At 41.1% G+C, this 15,137-nt stretch overlaps 1 protein-coding gene across 3 annotated transcripts in view; it reads right to left on the minus strand.

The window, feature by feature from the left end:
• The window catches only part of KIF21A (kinesin family member 21A), a 90,731-nt gene that overhangs the window by 55,346 nt on the left and 20,248 nt on the right, over positions 1–15,137 (minus strand). For all 3 annotated transcript variants that reach the window (XM_084269626.1, XM_084269625.1, XM_084269627.1), the window contains exons 2-3: positions 2,677–2,899; positions 1,177–1,359 (exon numbers count right to left, since the gene is read on the minus strand). In XM_084269626.1, the coding sequence (XP_084125752.1) occupies positions 1,177–1,359; positions 2,677–2,899 (406 nt within the window). The remainder of the gene's footprint in view (positions 1–1,176; positions 1,360–2,676; positions 2,900–15,137) is intronic.

Here is a 15,137-nt window from a genome sequence, read left to right on the forward strand (position 1 = left end):
TCTGCAGTTCTGCATGCTACTACTGCTGTAACATTCAATTATTTCTCTGCATTTTTAGGACTCTCATAGTCACACTTGTAATGTTATGTCAAAAACCACAAAGAATTCAGAAAATACATCAGCTATTGCTCCTTACACTACTACTGTTGCAGGGGCCCAAGCAGAAACAAAGCTGCAGTTCCCCAGTGTTCAAAAGGGCCCACGCTCAAGCCTTGACTTTCTCCAGGTAAACATTAGCCAGAGCAACAAAATCTTTGCTTAAGGTTAGCAGTGACAAACCTGTACTAATGCAAAACTCATGCCTGCTTGTTAATCTTTAAAATAATTATAGGAACATATGACTACAGGACCAAGTTTACCTCAGCAGTAATAAAACCAACAGCTTTTCTCTTGGGTAATACAAAAGTGGGGGTTTTTTCCCTCCTGAGGTACATAAAGTTGCAAATACTGAACTAAGTAATACACATTTACACCTGTTCTTTAAATTGATTTCTCCTCCCCCTGTGCTTAATGTATCAGATTCTGCAGCTTGGTAGTGAATGTAAATATGTTACACCCAAATCAAATCAATTAAAAAAAAAATAGTTCAATGGGCAGGAGACAAAGCACAAAAGCTGCAGGACTTAAACTTAACAGCTGCTGCAGGTCGGAAAGATCACAGATGTTACGGCCTCTCTTACCAGTAGCTGTGTCTACAAGACCACAAAGGGTACAGTCTTTCCACAGCACTAACCCAGGTTTTCTCTGGGCTTAATGAAAGAGGTAAAAGTGACATAGAATCCAGACCTGAACAATTGAGGAATCACAGAAACAAGTATTTTTATGCTGGGTTTCTTCTGTGGTGAAAGGACTGTAAGAAGTTTCCTGAGCAGATTTTGAAAGCTAAAGAAATCTATGGCAAAGTGACACAAGCAACAGTCACTACTGTAAAGAATTACAAGCAGGCAAGAGCAACAAGGCCCCACAAACAAATGTGTGCTGCAGAAAGGGGTAAGTGATGACTAATATAAGTATTTCTACACTTCAAACAGTCAAAGCAAATCCTGTAGGATTTCCTTTTGAAATCTTAAAGAATTCAAAACGTTGTGTGGGACAAGAATGTAAAAGTAGCAACCAGAAAGGAGTGTTTAATTTGCTGTCCAAAATCACACATGAAGCTACACAGATCATACTTACCTCTAAGAACTGTGCATTCACTTTAAAGTCTGGAGGTGGAAGACCTTGTTTAATAGCAGCTTGTTTTTTTTCTTCAATACATCTGAAAAGATGCTTAACAGCACGTGAAATAATGCCTTGTTCCTCTTCTGTTATGTTGACATCAAATCCAGTGCCCATGGTGTATGTTTTGCCAGCACCTGTCTAAATTGAAAAAGAGCATGTTAGTAGTGCCAAAACACCTCAGAGAAACAGTTTCTGAAAGTAGCACTAGATAGTGACTACTGTTTAGTCTATCATCTTTACAATATTAACATGCACAACAACAGGTCATTTGAGAAATGGATAAATGGCAGAAGTTGGACAAGCTCTGCTGTTTATCCATAGATCACATACAAGAAGGCAGGAACCAGTTCAATCCTTCATGACCTGTCCCCCTGCAAGCTTCCTCTACAAACCTCATTGCTGACATCAGCCTTGAGCTATTATCTCTGAAGTCAAAAGAACAGCTAATCTTTTCAACCCAGACTATTAATTAAAGCATGTATTTTGGAGGTAGAAGCAGCATTTGCAATTCTTTACTGAAGTAGATCAAATGACTCCCTTAATGAAGTCTGAATATCTCAGGTAGGATATTACCATTGTTCTCAATTTATAGACAGCACTAAAGAATACTAGGAAAATAGCTTAATTAAATGTGAAGTCCTATAGAAGATGAGGTAGTGTTGTGTTTTCACTTCATTAGTGGGTCAAGTCTGCAACAAAGTTAGTATCACCCAGCCAAACATAATCTACTAAACTGGATCTACAAACTGCTTTGTTGTCTAGGACTAGACTTCACCTATTTAACTTGAGACAGGACATTTAACAAGGCTGAAACTCACCATTCAAGACCAAATTTTATGCAATCAATTCCTAAAGGAATATTCAGAAGCCAGTAACGCATTCTCTACACTGTGCTCAATGATACTTCAGCTTTGAGAAGTAAAATGTGTGACCAATGTACTGAGAGGGTACATAGGGTTCATAGGGTTCGCTATGAAAAGTTCTCTCTCTTTGGAATAAGATCTCTACATTTTGGCCCACCGCACCCCCAAAAAACCCCCCAAACTTAGGATCTCTTTTTTAAAAGCTCCTCTTCCCAAAAGCATCTGAAAATGCAGAAAGCTGGATATTGCTCAGAAAAAAACCTCATCACAACATGTATCAACAGATTACTAATTCATATTGTGTCATTGGGGTGACTTCAGGAATTCTCCAGACTCATTATTTTCAGCATTACTATTCAGACCTACTGCCTATATATACACACACACATATACACATATATTTCTGTTTCAATTGTCATTCTGCACAGAATCTATACAAACTGCTAAAGAGTCTCCTACAAGATACATCATTTAAAATAAAACCAAGATGCTAAAACGCAGGTCCATGCATTGTGGAATCCAAGAGAAAGACCACTTACAAGAAAATGTTTATTCCAAAATAAATATTTTAAAATAAAATTGTAAAGCTTACTTGGCCATAAGCAAAGACGGTGGCATTATAACCTTCAAAGCAACCTTCAATCAGTTTTTCTATACACTGTATATAGATCTCCTCTTGCTGTGAGTCAATGTTAAAGACATAATCAAAAGTGAAGGCCTTATCTTTTCCCAAGAACACTTGAGGTTCACCAGGTGTGACAGATGTACAAATATGGCATCCTTCAATCTTCTCTTTGGCTAGCTGTGGTCTAATTCTGTTTTGGGAGAGACAAAGGGAACTATTAGAAATTCTCATCATCAGAAAGAGAATCATTTACAGTGTTCTTATGCAAGATCTGAAAAGAATTCCTTACTGGCTGAAAAAATTGAGACTTTTTCATTAAGCCATGAAGCTTCCAGTTGTTTAAGCCTCGGTACTAACTGTATCAAAATCCCACTTGTACAACTGCTCATGCAACTGATGTTCGATCTTCCCTGAAGATTAACCTACCACCTTCAACGTGGCAGCCTGCCCAGGTTTCTGTATGTATACCATGTGTTACTAAAGGGCAAACTTGCATAATCTGTTTAACTTTAAAATCAAACTTTCCAGTTTTATCAGATTTCTTCATTCTTTCATTGTAAAAATGAATATTTTTAATAGCAACAAAAATGTTAAAAAGATTCCAGATAATCTAAGTAGCAATTTGGGAGCAAGGACTCCCAAAGCCTACCTATCATCTTAAATTAAAGCCTTCTTGCTATGAGAGCAAGACAAGGCTTACATTTCTTCTTCCCCTTTGACATAAAAGGAACTTTGCCACAGCCAGAACACTTCTATGAAATTTTCAAGTTCAGTGAAGCAGCAAACCTTTAGAGGAAAAAGGAAACCCAACATAAAACCAACAAATTAGTTCTAACAAGTCCTAAAGGTAAGCATGTCTCATTCTTCCTTACTTCACCACTGAGGCAAATTCCAGCTTTTAGACCAGGGCTTTTTTTTTCCAGTTTCTGACAAAACACTTCATAGAGCACAGCTATCTCAGACTTCACAGATTCTATCATTTTATTAATTACCCTGCATTCTTAATACTCCTGCAGGCTTGTCAAAATTGAATTGATGTATTTGCTCAGTGACTAAAGATGACTGTGGAAGTTAGCAATTCATTTGATTTAATGGTTAGCTATCAGGAAAAAAACACTCTGGCCAGCATAACATATTATTCTAGCTGTAACTAATCATTTATTCATAGAATTGCCTTTTTTTTAAGGGGTTCCACATTATGAAAGCAGCGCCAAATTTAAAAAGCATGCAGCTTAAAACACAGGACAAGTAAGGCTAGATATATGGGTGATAAAATGTCAGCGGTGCAGCTACATACAAACTCATGTGGTCTGGATTGGAAGGGACCCCAAGGATGAGAGAGTTCCAACCCCCCTGCCACAGGCAGGGCCACCAACCTCCAGGCCTGGCACTACACAAGGTTGCCCAGGGCCCCATCCAACCTGGCCTTGAACACCTCCAGGGATGGGGCATCCACCACCTCTCTGGGCAGCCTGTTCCAGCACCCCACCACTCTCTCTGTAAAGAGCTTCCCCCTAATATCCAATCTAAACCTTCCCTCCTTTAGCTTTAGTCCATTCCCCCTTGTCCTGCCGTTGTCTACCCTTTTAAAAAGTTGATTCCCCTTGGAGTATTTAATAGGTTCTCCATTTATATCAAACTTTAGGCACCGACATTTACCTCAGCGTGGCTACTTTCCATTACACACTGTTAAAGCTGAAATCTATTTATACAATATGTATTTTAAAGGCAGAGAATAATTTTTGTGCTTTAATGGCCATGTCAACATTAGTGCTTGGTTTGGAGTAGCTGTGGTGTCCTGAAGCAACATCTTTGCTTATCACGTGTTGGTTTGGATCCCAGAGCAGTTTCGGTGTGCACAAATTATACCCCTTCTCAGAGGAAGCAAAGCCAAAATGCTCCACTCCAGACACACAGAACTTGTTCCAAAATTTAATGGAAACATAAGGACCCAAAGCTACCTACTGATCTACTGCGACCGAGCCAATGTTCACTGATGCAGAGTTAGTCTCCCAACAATCCTAAGTGGACTGCTGAAGGCTAATTAAAATTTTATAAACACACATACACTTTGGTTCATGTTAGAAATATCATTAAAAAAAGGTTTTGCACATTAATTCCTTACAGAAAGATAAGGAAGTACCTCAGTACCTCCCCTGTCAGCATAAGCCCTAGTGTGCAGTGGAAATTAAACAAACCTTTGAGAAGTATCATTAAAGGAGCCATTATATGATGTGTAAAATAGGCACAAATATTCGACAAACAATATTTGCATTTAACAACATGAAGTGTGTAATATAGGTCACAGATTTTCTCTCTAATAACATGCTTGTTACCATAAGGTTTGTTTTTTTTTTTTTCCCCTTAAATGAAATAAGAACACTAAAAATAATTTACATAGCTCCTTCACTACCAACCTGAGCCACTAGCACTTGTGTCCAATAAGCACAAAACCTAATGAACACACACCTAAGCTTGTAATAAGTCTACTCTGTACTGGACTAATGAACATTTTTTAATAAAATACAGCTTATTTCTAGGCAGAGAGAGAAAGTCTTCAAAGAGAAACCCATCCTATGCCTTTCCTGAAAGCTCTCTACACAACTGGAAAAAATGACCAAATAAAGCCTTGTAGAATGCTGTCTATAACACTTAATATCAAGAAAACATCGACTTGGTAGGCTATTCTACTGCCTTGTTTTAATGCCATTAAGTCAGTCAGAGGGCAAGCTTCTTTTCAAGACTAAGCACTCTTACTCTTTCACTAATCCAGTGCAGACAGCACAAAGGCAATCAATTGTTCTTACAAGCCTGAACTCTGAGGGCGGTACCTCTCACATTGTTTTCTAGTTCAAGAAAGCCTAGAGAGGCCATTATGAAACACACCCCCCCCCCCCCCCAAGATGGAAAACACATTTTCAAAATTAAGTAACCTTTTGCACATCCAAAACCCCAACTTCCTCCCCATTCTGAAAGGTTTATAGCTCTGACTCAGAGTGAAGGCTGATAAAAGTTTTCCTTCATATATTTTCATTCTGTCTTTGGAGAAAAAGACAAAGTTTATTTCCTGTGCTGAGGAATTATTGCAAACATGACAGGTGCTGAATAGTTTTCTCCTTTCTACTATTAAGTAAAGGCTCAGATTGACCACAAAGAGGAACAGCATGCCTAAAATATCAATAATTTGCATGGTAATTATTACAGTGATGACAGGACTGTCAAGCGAGCAGTTTCGATGTCAGCCTGTGGAGACTTCCCACGAGAATCCTTCCAGCCAGCTCCCTGCCTCGCAGCCAGGCAGGGCCTCCCAGCGCTCTGCTGCTAGAAAGCCCAGGCCAAGAGCAGGCCGCAAGCGTGTTATGTCTGACCATTATCAGGCCACAGCAAGATACTATTCCAGAGACCAGCTGAGCTGATGGAAATCTGTGTCACTACTAGAAGCTTGTTACTGGCTCAATCACTTCCCCTGGCTTGCAGCAGCAGCGACGGTGTCTTTCCTGAAGGCAGTGCTAAGAGAAGCTGCATTTCACCAGCATGTAAGCAGCACAAAGCAAAACCAAAGCAAGACTCACTACATCAGGAAAGCTTCACCCCAAAGACAGACTCGCTTCTCATTTTTCACTTGTTTTTGCACTACATCCCATTGTCATGGAGTTGGGAGGTAGCAACTAGACAGAGAGATCATGGCTACATCAGGTTTGAAAGACATCTTCCCTTCCCCCCCCCCCAAAATGTGTAGATAAAAAAACCTTCATCACCCAACGTGAGGTCTGCTCAAGGGATACTTCCTGCTCCGAAATCCACAGAGTTCTCCTCTGAAGTTTAGCACCAAGCTAATGTGATGATCTTAATGAGTAAACAACACCTCACCTTTCACCTGATTTCTGCCCACTTATGAACAGTATGATTGGGTTACCTGGACCTCATGGGTCTTAAATTCTTACTATTTGCAATTCATGTGTGGTCTGGCAAGTAAGAGTCCCCATGCAAGTCAGACTCTGCTCCAGCACAGGCTATAGGAACATTTCTCCCTCCTCCACCCTACACATCAATTGGGAAAGTGACTTTGCCTTCTGCTTACAGCCAAACCTTTCCCACTCTCACATCTTAATGTGGCCACTTCTGTCAGCAAAGCAGGCAGCAGCACCCACGCTTTAAAATGTGAAAGAGTTCATTTTGGTCATCTCTCCTTGCCCAGTTCCCAGACTGGCAGTCTGCCACTGGGATTTTTCTCCAGGACCAGTTTGACTTCACTCATTTTGTCTGTGTGGTCCCATCTCACCTGTTTTTCAAGCTGCTCTTAATTGTACACAATCAGGCATTTTCTACCCATTTCCAATCACATCTCCTTAGATGTGGCAACTTCCCAAATAGCATTTTGCCTCGCATCCTTCCCTCTCCTCTCCAAAGCAGGAACACACCCAACTCTTGTTTACATGTACTTTACAGAGCCTCCCGGCCACACACATGAGCCTTAATCCCCTAAATCTATTCTGCCTCAGCACACTGGGACAAGTTGTCTAATTAGTAAGGGCTAAAATAGCCAGTGGTGGCACAGTAACACATGTATTGTGCTGGAACTAATCTCTCAGTTGAATAGATGCACAGTGTCTCTGCTAAAAATATTGTGGGCTGGAACACACTCAAATAATACAGTTCAGAGACTACAGCAATCGTCAGGTCAATACCCTGTGTTATGAAAGGCATCATACATCCCAGCATTGATGCATTTTTAAACTAGATACCACAATATCCTTTTGAAAAGCATCCTATCTTAGCTTTTTTCCTAGGGATGGAAAACTGTCCCAGTGTTTAAAATATATATATTCATATTTATCTAAATAATATAAGGATATAGATATATACACACAATACCTCATATTCCAGCCACGCTCCTTCTGAAGAAATATCACAATGATTTATTTTTTTAACTCCACTTCAGAATGAACCCAATTACAAATTAAATTCAAACCCAATGCCTACAAATAAAACCACACAGCAATCCCTCTCCAGGATTAGCAACAAAACAACCCCCTATACTGTTACAGTAAACTCCAGGTAAAGTCCAGGTCATTTGTCTCCGGCTTTTCTTTTTAAATGCCAGACAGACAGTTGTCTCCAAGCAAGCCATAAATACATTACTATCAGTAGCCCTTGATGACCTTCTGGGTGAAATCCATGTGTTTCAGGTGCCTACAATGGCAGAAGAAACAAGCCTTCATAAAGAACTTTATCAGCTGAATGAATAATGGAATAAAAGCCATCCTTATAAACAAAAGCAGACAGAGTGCAAGACAAGTTCAGGGTATCTTTGTAACAGTGCCCCTTCTGCAGAAAGACTAACTCCGTTTCTGAATGCCTTAATCATTAATATTCAGCGGTATCAGTTCAGGGTACAATTTCCTATTAAGGATATCAATCACTAGTATTACACATGTTGGTATCAAGACGTAAAAACTTGCGTATCTGTAATTACATCATCATAGCAATTACATGAGGCGCTGCTCAGTGGCCAAGCCGTGGCAAACAGCCACCCAGCGCACTGCCATGGGTCAGCTCCTGCTCCCTGTGAACCTGCGAGGGGCATGGGCACATGCCAGTCCTCAGCCAGGGCAGCGAGCACTAACTTGCTGCCACTGTAACTTAATCGCTCTTACATAAGATTTGGGCACGGCTCCCATCAATGTTTCTCTGAAGTTGCCATGGCTGCCATGGTCCAGACTGAGCTCCGTGCTGCCCGCGGCTGTTGTGTGTGCCCACAGCCCACAGAAGTTAGGCAGAGCCCAGGTGTTACTTGGCCTAAACTTACCACCAGCTCCCTAGGCGAGCACAAGCAAAGCAGATGTTTTCCCCGCGCACTGATGCTTGCCTTTAGACACCAGGAAGCTTTCAGACATGTCAAAGTAGGCATCTCAATGCAAGTTTAGCAACACCAGAGAGTAAAACTTCCTGGATAGCTCTTGGACATAAAAAAATATTAGGAATCTTAGATTATGTAAAATCAAATATATAAAATTTATAACAGTATCTATGAGGTCCAGATTTTATTTCAAAATCCTATTAAAATTCTGATAAAAAAGTATCAGCATCCCTTCAATCCACATGTAGCCATTCAACAAGCCCATTAAGCCCTTAGCTTCCAACATCCAGCAAGATCAGCCACTAAATTTCCAAATGGGCTCTGAAATATTTCGTTTTCAATAGCTAACGAGTTATACTGCAAACAAAACCAATTCCTATTAAAAAACACACACGAAGAATACCTTGTTTCAGTGCTGCAAACCATCACTTCCAATTTGCACATAATGAGAAGGCAGCAAATGGAAAACTGGAAATTTAATTAAGTGGAGGAAACATACCACTGCTGTAACTAGATTTGTCCAGTTCTCCCCCGCTACACTCAACCTCTTATCTCTTCAGCTACTTTTTTTTTTCAAAGCACAAATTTCATTTCATAAAACAATTACCCATTTCAGCAGCTCGAGTCTGATCAGCTCATCTACCCATTAACCGTTCACGCTGGGAATTACATTCGCAGTACCAGGCTGGGGATGTTTCGCAGGCTGCTGCTTTCACTTGGCTCCTGGTGCACCACACAATAGCTGCATCTCCAGGCAGATGCTACTGCTAGCCAGAAAACAGTTTAGCACTATGATTTCAGATTCATTTTCGTGCAATTCTGTAACAGCCTAGCAGGCTGTGCAATGCAGATGGCATCCTCACACAGACAGGCACAGACCCGTTCTTTTGCCAAGAAAAGATGACACAGGGAGGGGGAAGGCCTGAGGCTGCCCTCACACAGGCCTCCTACTGCCCCACATGCTCCCTTCTCCACGCCCAGCTTGCAGGGAAGGGCTAAAAGACCCTCTAGTAGATCTAATATGTCTCCAACATCTCCCCTTGGAACATGAATGAATGCTTTCATCTAAGCCTCCTTCTCATGATTTCTCCTGGACCAATTTACTCTCTAGTGAGCAAAGAAATGCACAGCTTTTGAGAACAATTCGACTTTTCAGAGAGAGAAGGGGAGACTGTGTTGCAGGATTTGTACAGGCCTTGGTTATTTCTAGTTCAAGACAAGGTCAGCTGTGATGAAAAAGCAGCGCTACCATAAGCTTCCACGTGCCTGCCAAGCACAGAACTGGAACGCCTCCAAATCCAATGCAATTTGATTAGAAATAAACCAATGCTGGAAACTACATTTCTAAGGCAAATAGGTTGTTTTGAGGTTGTTCAATTCTGCTACTTGCCTTGGATTTTTTTTTATACATTTCCCTGCTCTCAGAATGCTAAAGGAGAATTAATAACACAATACCTTAGAGCAAATGAGATCTGAGCAAATGCAGCAATGTTTAATTCATGAAGTAAGACCTGAAGTATTTATGGTTTATTACCTTAAATGAAAGAAGGAGTTGGGCCTTCCTAAAATAAAGTTCAAAATTAATCATACACCACACAAATTCAGGTATGTCTGTATCATGGAATAAAGTCACAGAATAGAGACCAAGCAATGATGGATCAAACATAGAATCATAGAGTAGGATCACAGGATGTGTTGGGTTGGAAGGGACCTTTAAAGGCCATCTAGTCCAACCACCCTGCAGTAAGCAGGGACATCTTCACTAGACCAGGTTTCTCAGAGCCCCATCAAGCCTGACCTTAAATATCTCCAGGGAAGGGACCTCCACTACCTCTCTGGGTAACCTGTTCCAGTGATCCACCACCCGCATACTAAAAATTTTTTTCCTGATATGCAACCTAAATCTCCCTTTTTATAGTTCAAAGCCATTACCCTTCACCCTAGTGCTACATGCTCTCACAAACAGTTCTTCACAGCTTTCCTATAGGCACCTTTCAGGTGCTGGTAGGCTGCTATAAGGTTCCACCCCAGTGAAGGGAGTTGAGGACATGTCAAGGATAATTGTTGCATTCCTTTCCAAAAGAAAGGGAGAACTGTTTTTTCAGTGTGATTTAACACTTTCAGCTCCCTAATACAATGAGATCATAGACCTGAAGCCATATTTTTTAGCAAGAAAGTACTAATATAATGTTTAAACAATTTTATGACCTTTTGTGAGCTTTTTACAGCAGGAGTCCAGATGACAAAACTTAGAGCACTGAAGCCATGAAGCACTTTGCTGAAAATATGTTTCAAATTTCTAATGAATGACAAGTAGAGAATAAAGATTTAAAATAGTAAGGATTTAAGATGACCTGCATTACTCACAAGTGGTCTGACACTCCTCTGTAACATAAGGGTTCTAGAATAAAACTAACCCGATGCTATTTCTTCTCTGTATCTCATTTAATGTACCCCATATTACACAGAGATATCACAGAATCACTAGGATGGAAAAGACCTTTGAGATAGATTCCAACCTTACCCATCCTCTACTAACCCATATCCCTAAGCACCCTGTCTACCCATCTTTTAAATACATCCAGGGTTGGTGACTCAACGACCTCCCTGAGCAGCCTCTTCCAGTGCCTGACAGACCCTTTTCCTAATGTCTAATCTGAACCTGCTCTGGTGCAGCTTGAGCCTAGTGCCGAAAAGGACCAGGCTCCATGTAGCTAACTACCTTGGAGAGGTTGCCTCTCCTCATCAGGGAGCATGAACAAATAATTTTAGAGAGTAAGAAGCATCAGTATCTCCTGTGCTACAGTGCAGTGGAACACAATGATCAGCTGTACTGCTTAAGGTCTGGACTCCACATTGCACCAAGTATGTGGAAATACCCTGAAACATTCAAGTCACTCACAGGCTACTCCTCCTGTAAGGATTAACCCTGAAAATATAACCCATGAAAATCTTACTCACCTTTTTAAAAAAGGAGCAAAAAGGTGCACCAGAAGGTGCTAGCTCATTTCAGTTTTTATTTTGAGCAGTGGCTTCTAGCCTTTTGGGAAACCCTACTTTTCTGCTTGTTAGTCTGCTTACACCACGCTTCTGGACAACACCCCACAGCTGGTTGAACAGCAGAGACATCCCAAATACCCGGCTTAGACATGAAAGGCAGGTCCCTTCCCCAGATGGTCTGGAAAACCTAATACCTTCAAAAGGCCTGTCAGAAATCAGAGAAACACCTTCTGAGCCAACATAGGAAACACAGGACCAAGGTAAATATGCAATCCAAAAGTTTACCACGAGGAAGCTAAGCCATCTGTGGCTCTGGGTTTGGATGACTGCTCAGTGTAGTCTCTCAGAGGGTTCAACCACCTAGAAGCCTGCAATTTGATGGCTGTGCTCTGGATATATTTATGTACCAAGGCCAATATCCGAAAACCAAATCAAAGGCAGGACGACAGCCTAAAACAGCAAGTTAAATCTGTCTCTCACAGAAGTGCACTTGCTACTTCTAAGTTTAGGGTTTCTATTGAAAAATATATTTTAGCTTTTCTGACTGATAAGCTTACGCATAGAAGCACGAAAACCCATCATAATTTCATCAGTGTTGCTTCACAATCGCTAGCAGTGGCAATACTGAAGACTCATAATATATATAGTATGTATAAATATACACATTATATTATGTATATATAATTCATATGTATATATAATGTATATAATATACATTATATTATGTATAATAGTGTCTGTGTCCAGTTTTGGGTACCTCATTACAAGGACGTTGAGATGCTCAAGTGTGTCTAGAGAAGGGCAACAAAGCTGGTGAAGGGTCTGGAGCACAAGTCCTGTGATGAGCAGCTGAGAGAACTGGGGCTTTATAGTCTTAAGAAAAGGAGGCAGAGGGGAGACCCTATTGCTCTCTACAACTACCTGCAAGGAGGGTGTAGAGAGTTGGGGGTCGGTCTTGTCTCTCAAGTAACAAACAATATGACAAGAGGAAATGGTTTCAAATTGCATCAGGGGAGATTTAGGTTAGGCACGAGGAAGAATTTCTTTACTGAAAGGGTAGTCAAGTATTAGAACAAGCTGCCCAGGGAAGGGTGGAATCACCATCCCCAGAGGTATTTAAAAGGAGTGTGGATATTGTGCTTGGGGACATGGTCTAAAGGTGGACTAGGCAGGGTGAGGCTGTGGTTGGATTCAGTGATCTTAAAGGTCTCTTCCAACCTAAGTGATTCTATGAAAAATTTATGGCAATAGCACCTGAGAGTCAAAGATCTTAAAGAGAGCAGAGGTCATAATTCCAAAAAGAAAGGGGAAAGCAAGGACATTTGGTATGTCCACAGACCACTGTCTACAACTCCTGCACTCACAGATACAGAGAGGCCAGTTAGGCTTATCCTGTAGCTAAGGATTCCTGACAAAAGCAATTCTATACACATAAGAAAGGTCATGGCACCCTATATTTCTTTGGCAAATCAAGGTGGCTTTCCCCACAAAATGCGGCTTTATCATGTAAGCTAGCAGCTCTCATCATTCCTGCTCTGGAGCACATTGATCTAAGGAGTGTCTGAGTCACGCCACTGGTAAAGCCTACCAGAGCCTGGTATTAATTATGTAATTAGGGCAGTATCAGGTAAAGTAACACAGTTTCTGTAGCATCTTTTTGCTGTATGACTGAATGCTTAAGAGATTAAATCTGCTAAACAAATGTCATTGTATGTAACTTAAGATGAAAAAACTTAATCAAAAGAGAGTTTAAGGAAAGCTTGTTAGGAGTGCAGCACAGCCCAGCAGCCCAGTAATGAGTCATGATAACAAGTGCTGCCAGGATTTTAGAGACACTTCTTTTCCTGAAGTTTTGGGTGCAATGAAACAGTACTGTCAAAAATAATGGCCATCCAAACCCCAAAATATTGTAGTCACTGCTGCTTTACCAATCTACAGAATAACATTTATTAAGGTGTAAGGAGAACAAGAGGAAGGGTATTAAAAAACCAAGACAAAACAGAATAACAAAAACACTCACCAAAACTGCCACCATGCTGCACAAAACCACGGTCCAAGTACTTGCAAACCTACACTCTGTCACATTTAGAGTTGAAGGATTTGGGGATAATTCCGGTACCTCTTGTAAACCAGGGCCCAATCTGCCTAATATGCCCAAACACACAAGACCTTATGAAGTACACAACTCTGAAATGTGGATGCTGTCAACTCTTTATAAGATACACTTGTAGCTACTGTATAATTATCAAACTAAAAAAAACCCCAAACCACAATTTTTAGACAGGTGGTTTCAAAAACCACTGCCCACAGCATCACAGTACACCGATGAAACTAATAATGCCCACACAGTAGTTTCAAATAAAGACTGAGAACTGACAGTGCCTTTCTTGCTCACAAGCCGAACACTCCTACTTGCAGAACAATGACAGTATTTCATAGAATATCCTGAGCTGGAAGGGACACATAAGCCTTAACGAGTCCAACTCCTGGTTCCTCACAGGGCCAGCCACGTCAGAGCATGGGACTGAGCGCATCATCCAGATGCTTCTTTAACTCAGCCAAGCTCAGTATTGTGACCACTACCCTGGGGATCCTGTTCCAGTGCCCAACCACCCTCTCAGTAAAGCACCTCTTCCTAATATCCAGCCTAAACCTCCCCTGTCGCAGCTTCATGCTGTTCCCTTGGGTTCTATCACTGGCTGCCAAAGAGAGGAGATCAGCACCTGCCCCTTCGCTCCCCCTCCTCAGGAAGCCATAGACAGCAAAGAGGTCTCCCCTCAGCCTCCTCTTCTCCAAGCTCAACAAACCAAGGGACTTCAGCCTCTCCTCACAAAACTTCCCCTCCAGATCCTTCACCATTCTTGTTCCCCTCCTCTGGACACTCTCCTATACTTTTGTGTCTCTCTTGTACCATGATGCCTAAAACTGCAAAACTTTAGGTGAGGCTGCAGCAGCACAGTATAGAGCAGGACCCTGGACCAGCTGGCAATGCCATGCTTGATGCACCCCAGGACATGGTTGGCCCTCCTGGCTGCCTGGGCATACTGCTGGCTCATGTTTAACTTGCTATTTTTGCATCCTTGTTCCCACCCCCACCCCACCCCACAAAAAAAAAAAAAAAATCAATTGTAAAGTCAAAGAAATAAAAGAAAATTGTTAAAATATTTCACTTAATTGCACAAAGTAAATACTTTCAAACTTTCTCACACTCTGAGTTACCAGCCCATATAGGGAAACAAAGAGTAACTGCCACAAGTATATGCAGAAGCAAGCAAACAAAGGAATACTTATTCACTGTAGGAAAATATTTTTAATACAAGAGAAAACAAGCTGATGTAATGCAAAAATCACCCAGATGACCAAGAAACTATCAGTTATCCCAACACTAGGCTTCATCCAATTTTTTCTTCCTAACAGTTAAATGTGTATCTACTCTAGAAGTCCACTACTACTTCAGAATAGCCCAGACTTTAAAGGGAGGTAATTACTAATTTACAAGAAAATTAAAAGGGTTTCCTACATCTGCAAAGAACTTAATTATTGCCTCCTTTACCCAGGTTTCCCTTTC

The sequence above is a fragment of the Gallinula chloropus genome (assembly GCF_964237585.1).
Source record: "Gallinula chloropus genome assembly, chromosome: 1".
NCBI classification, from domain to species: Eukaryota; Metazoa; Chordata; class Aves; order Gruiformes; family Rallidae; genus Gallinula; species Gallinula chloropus.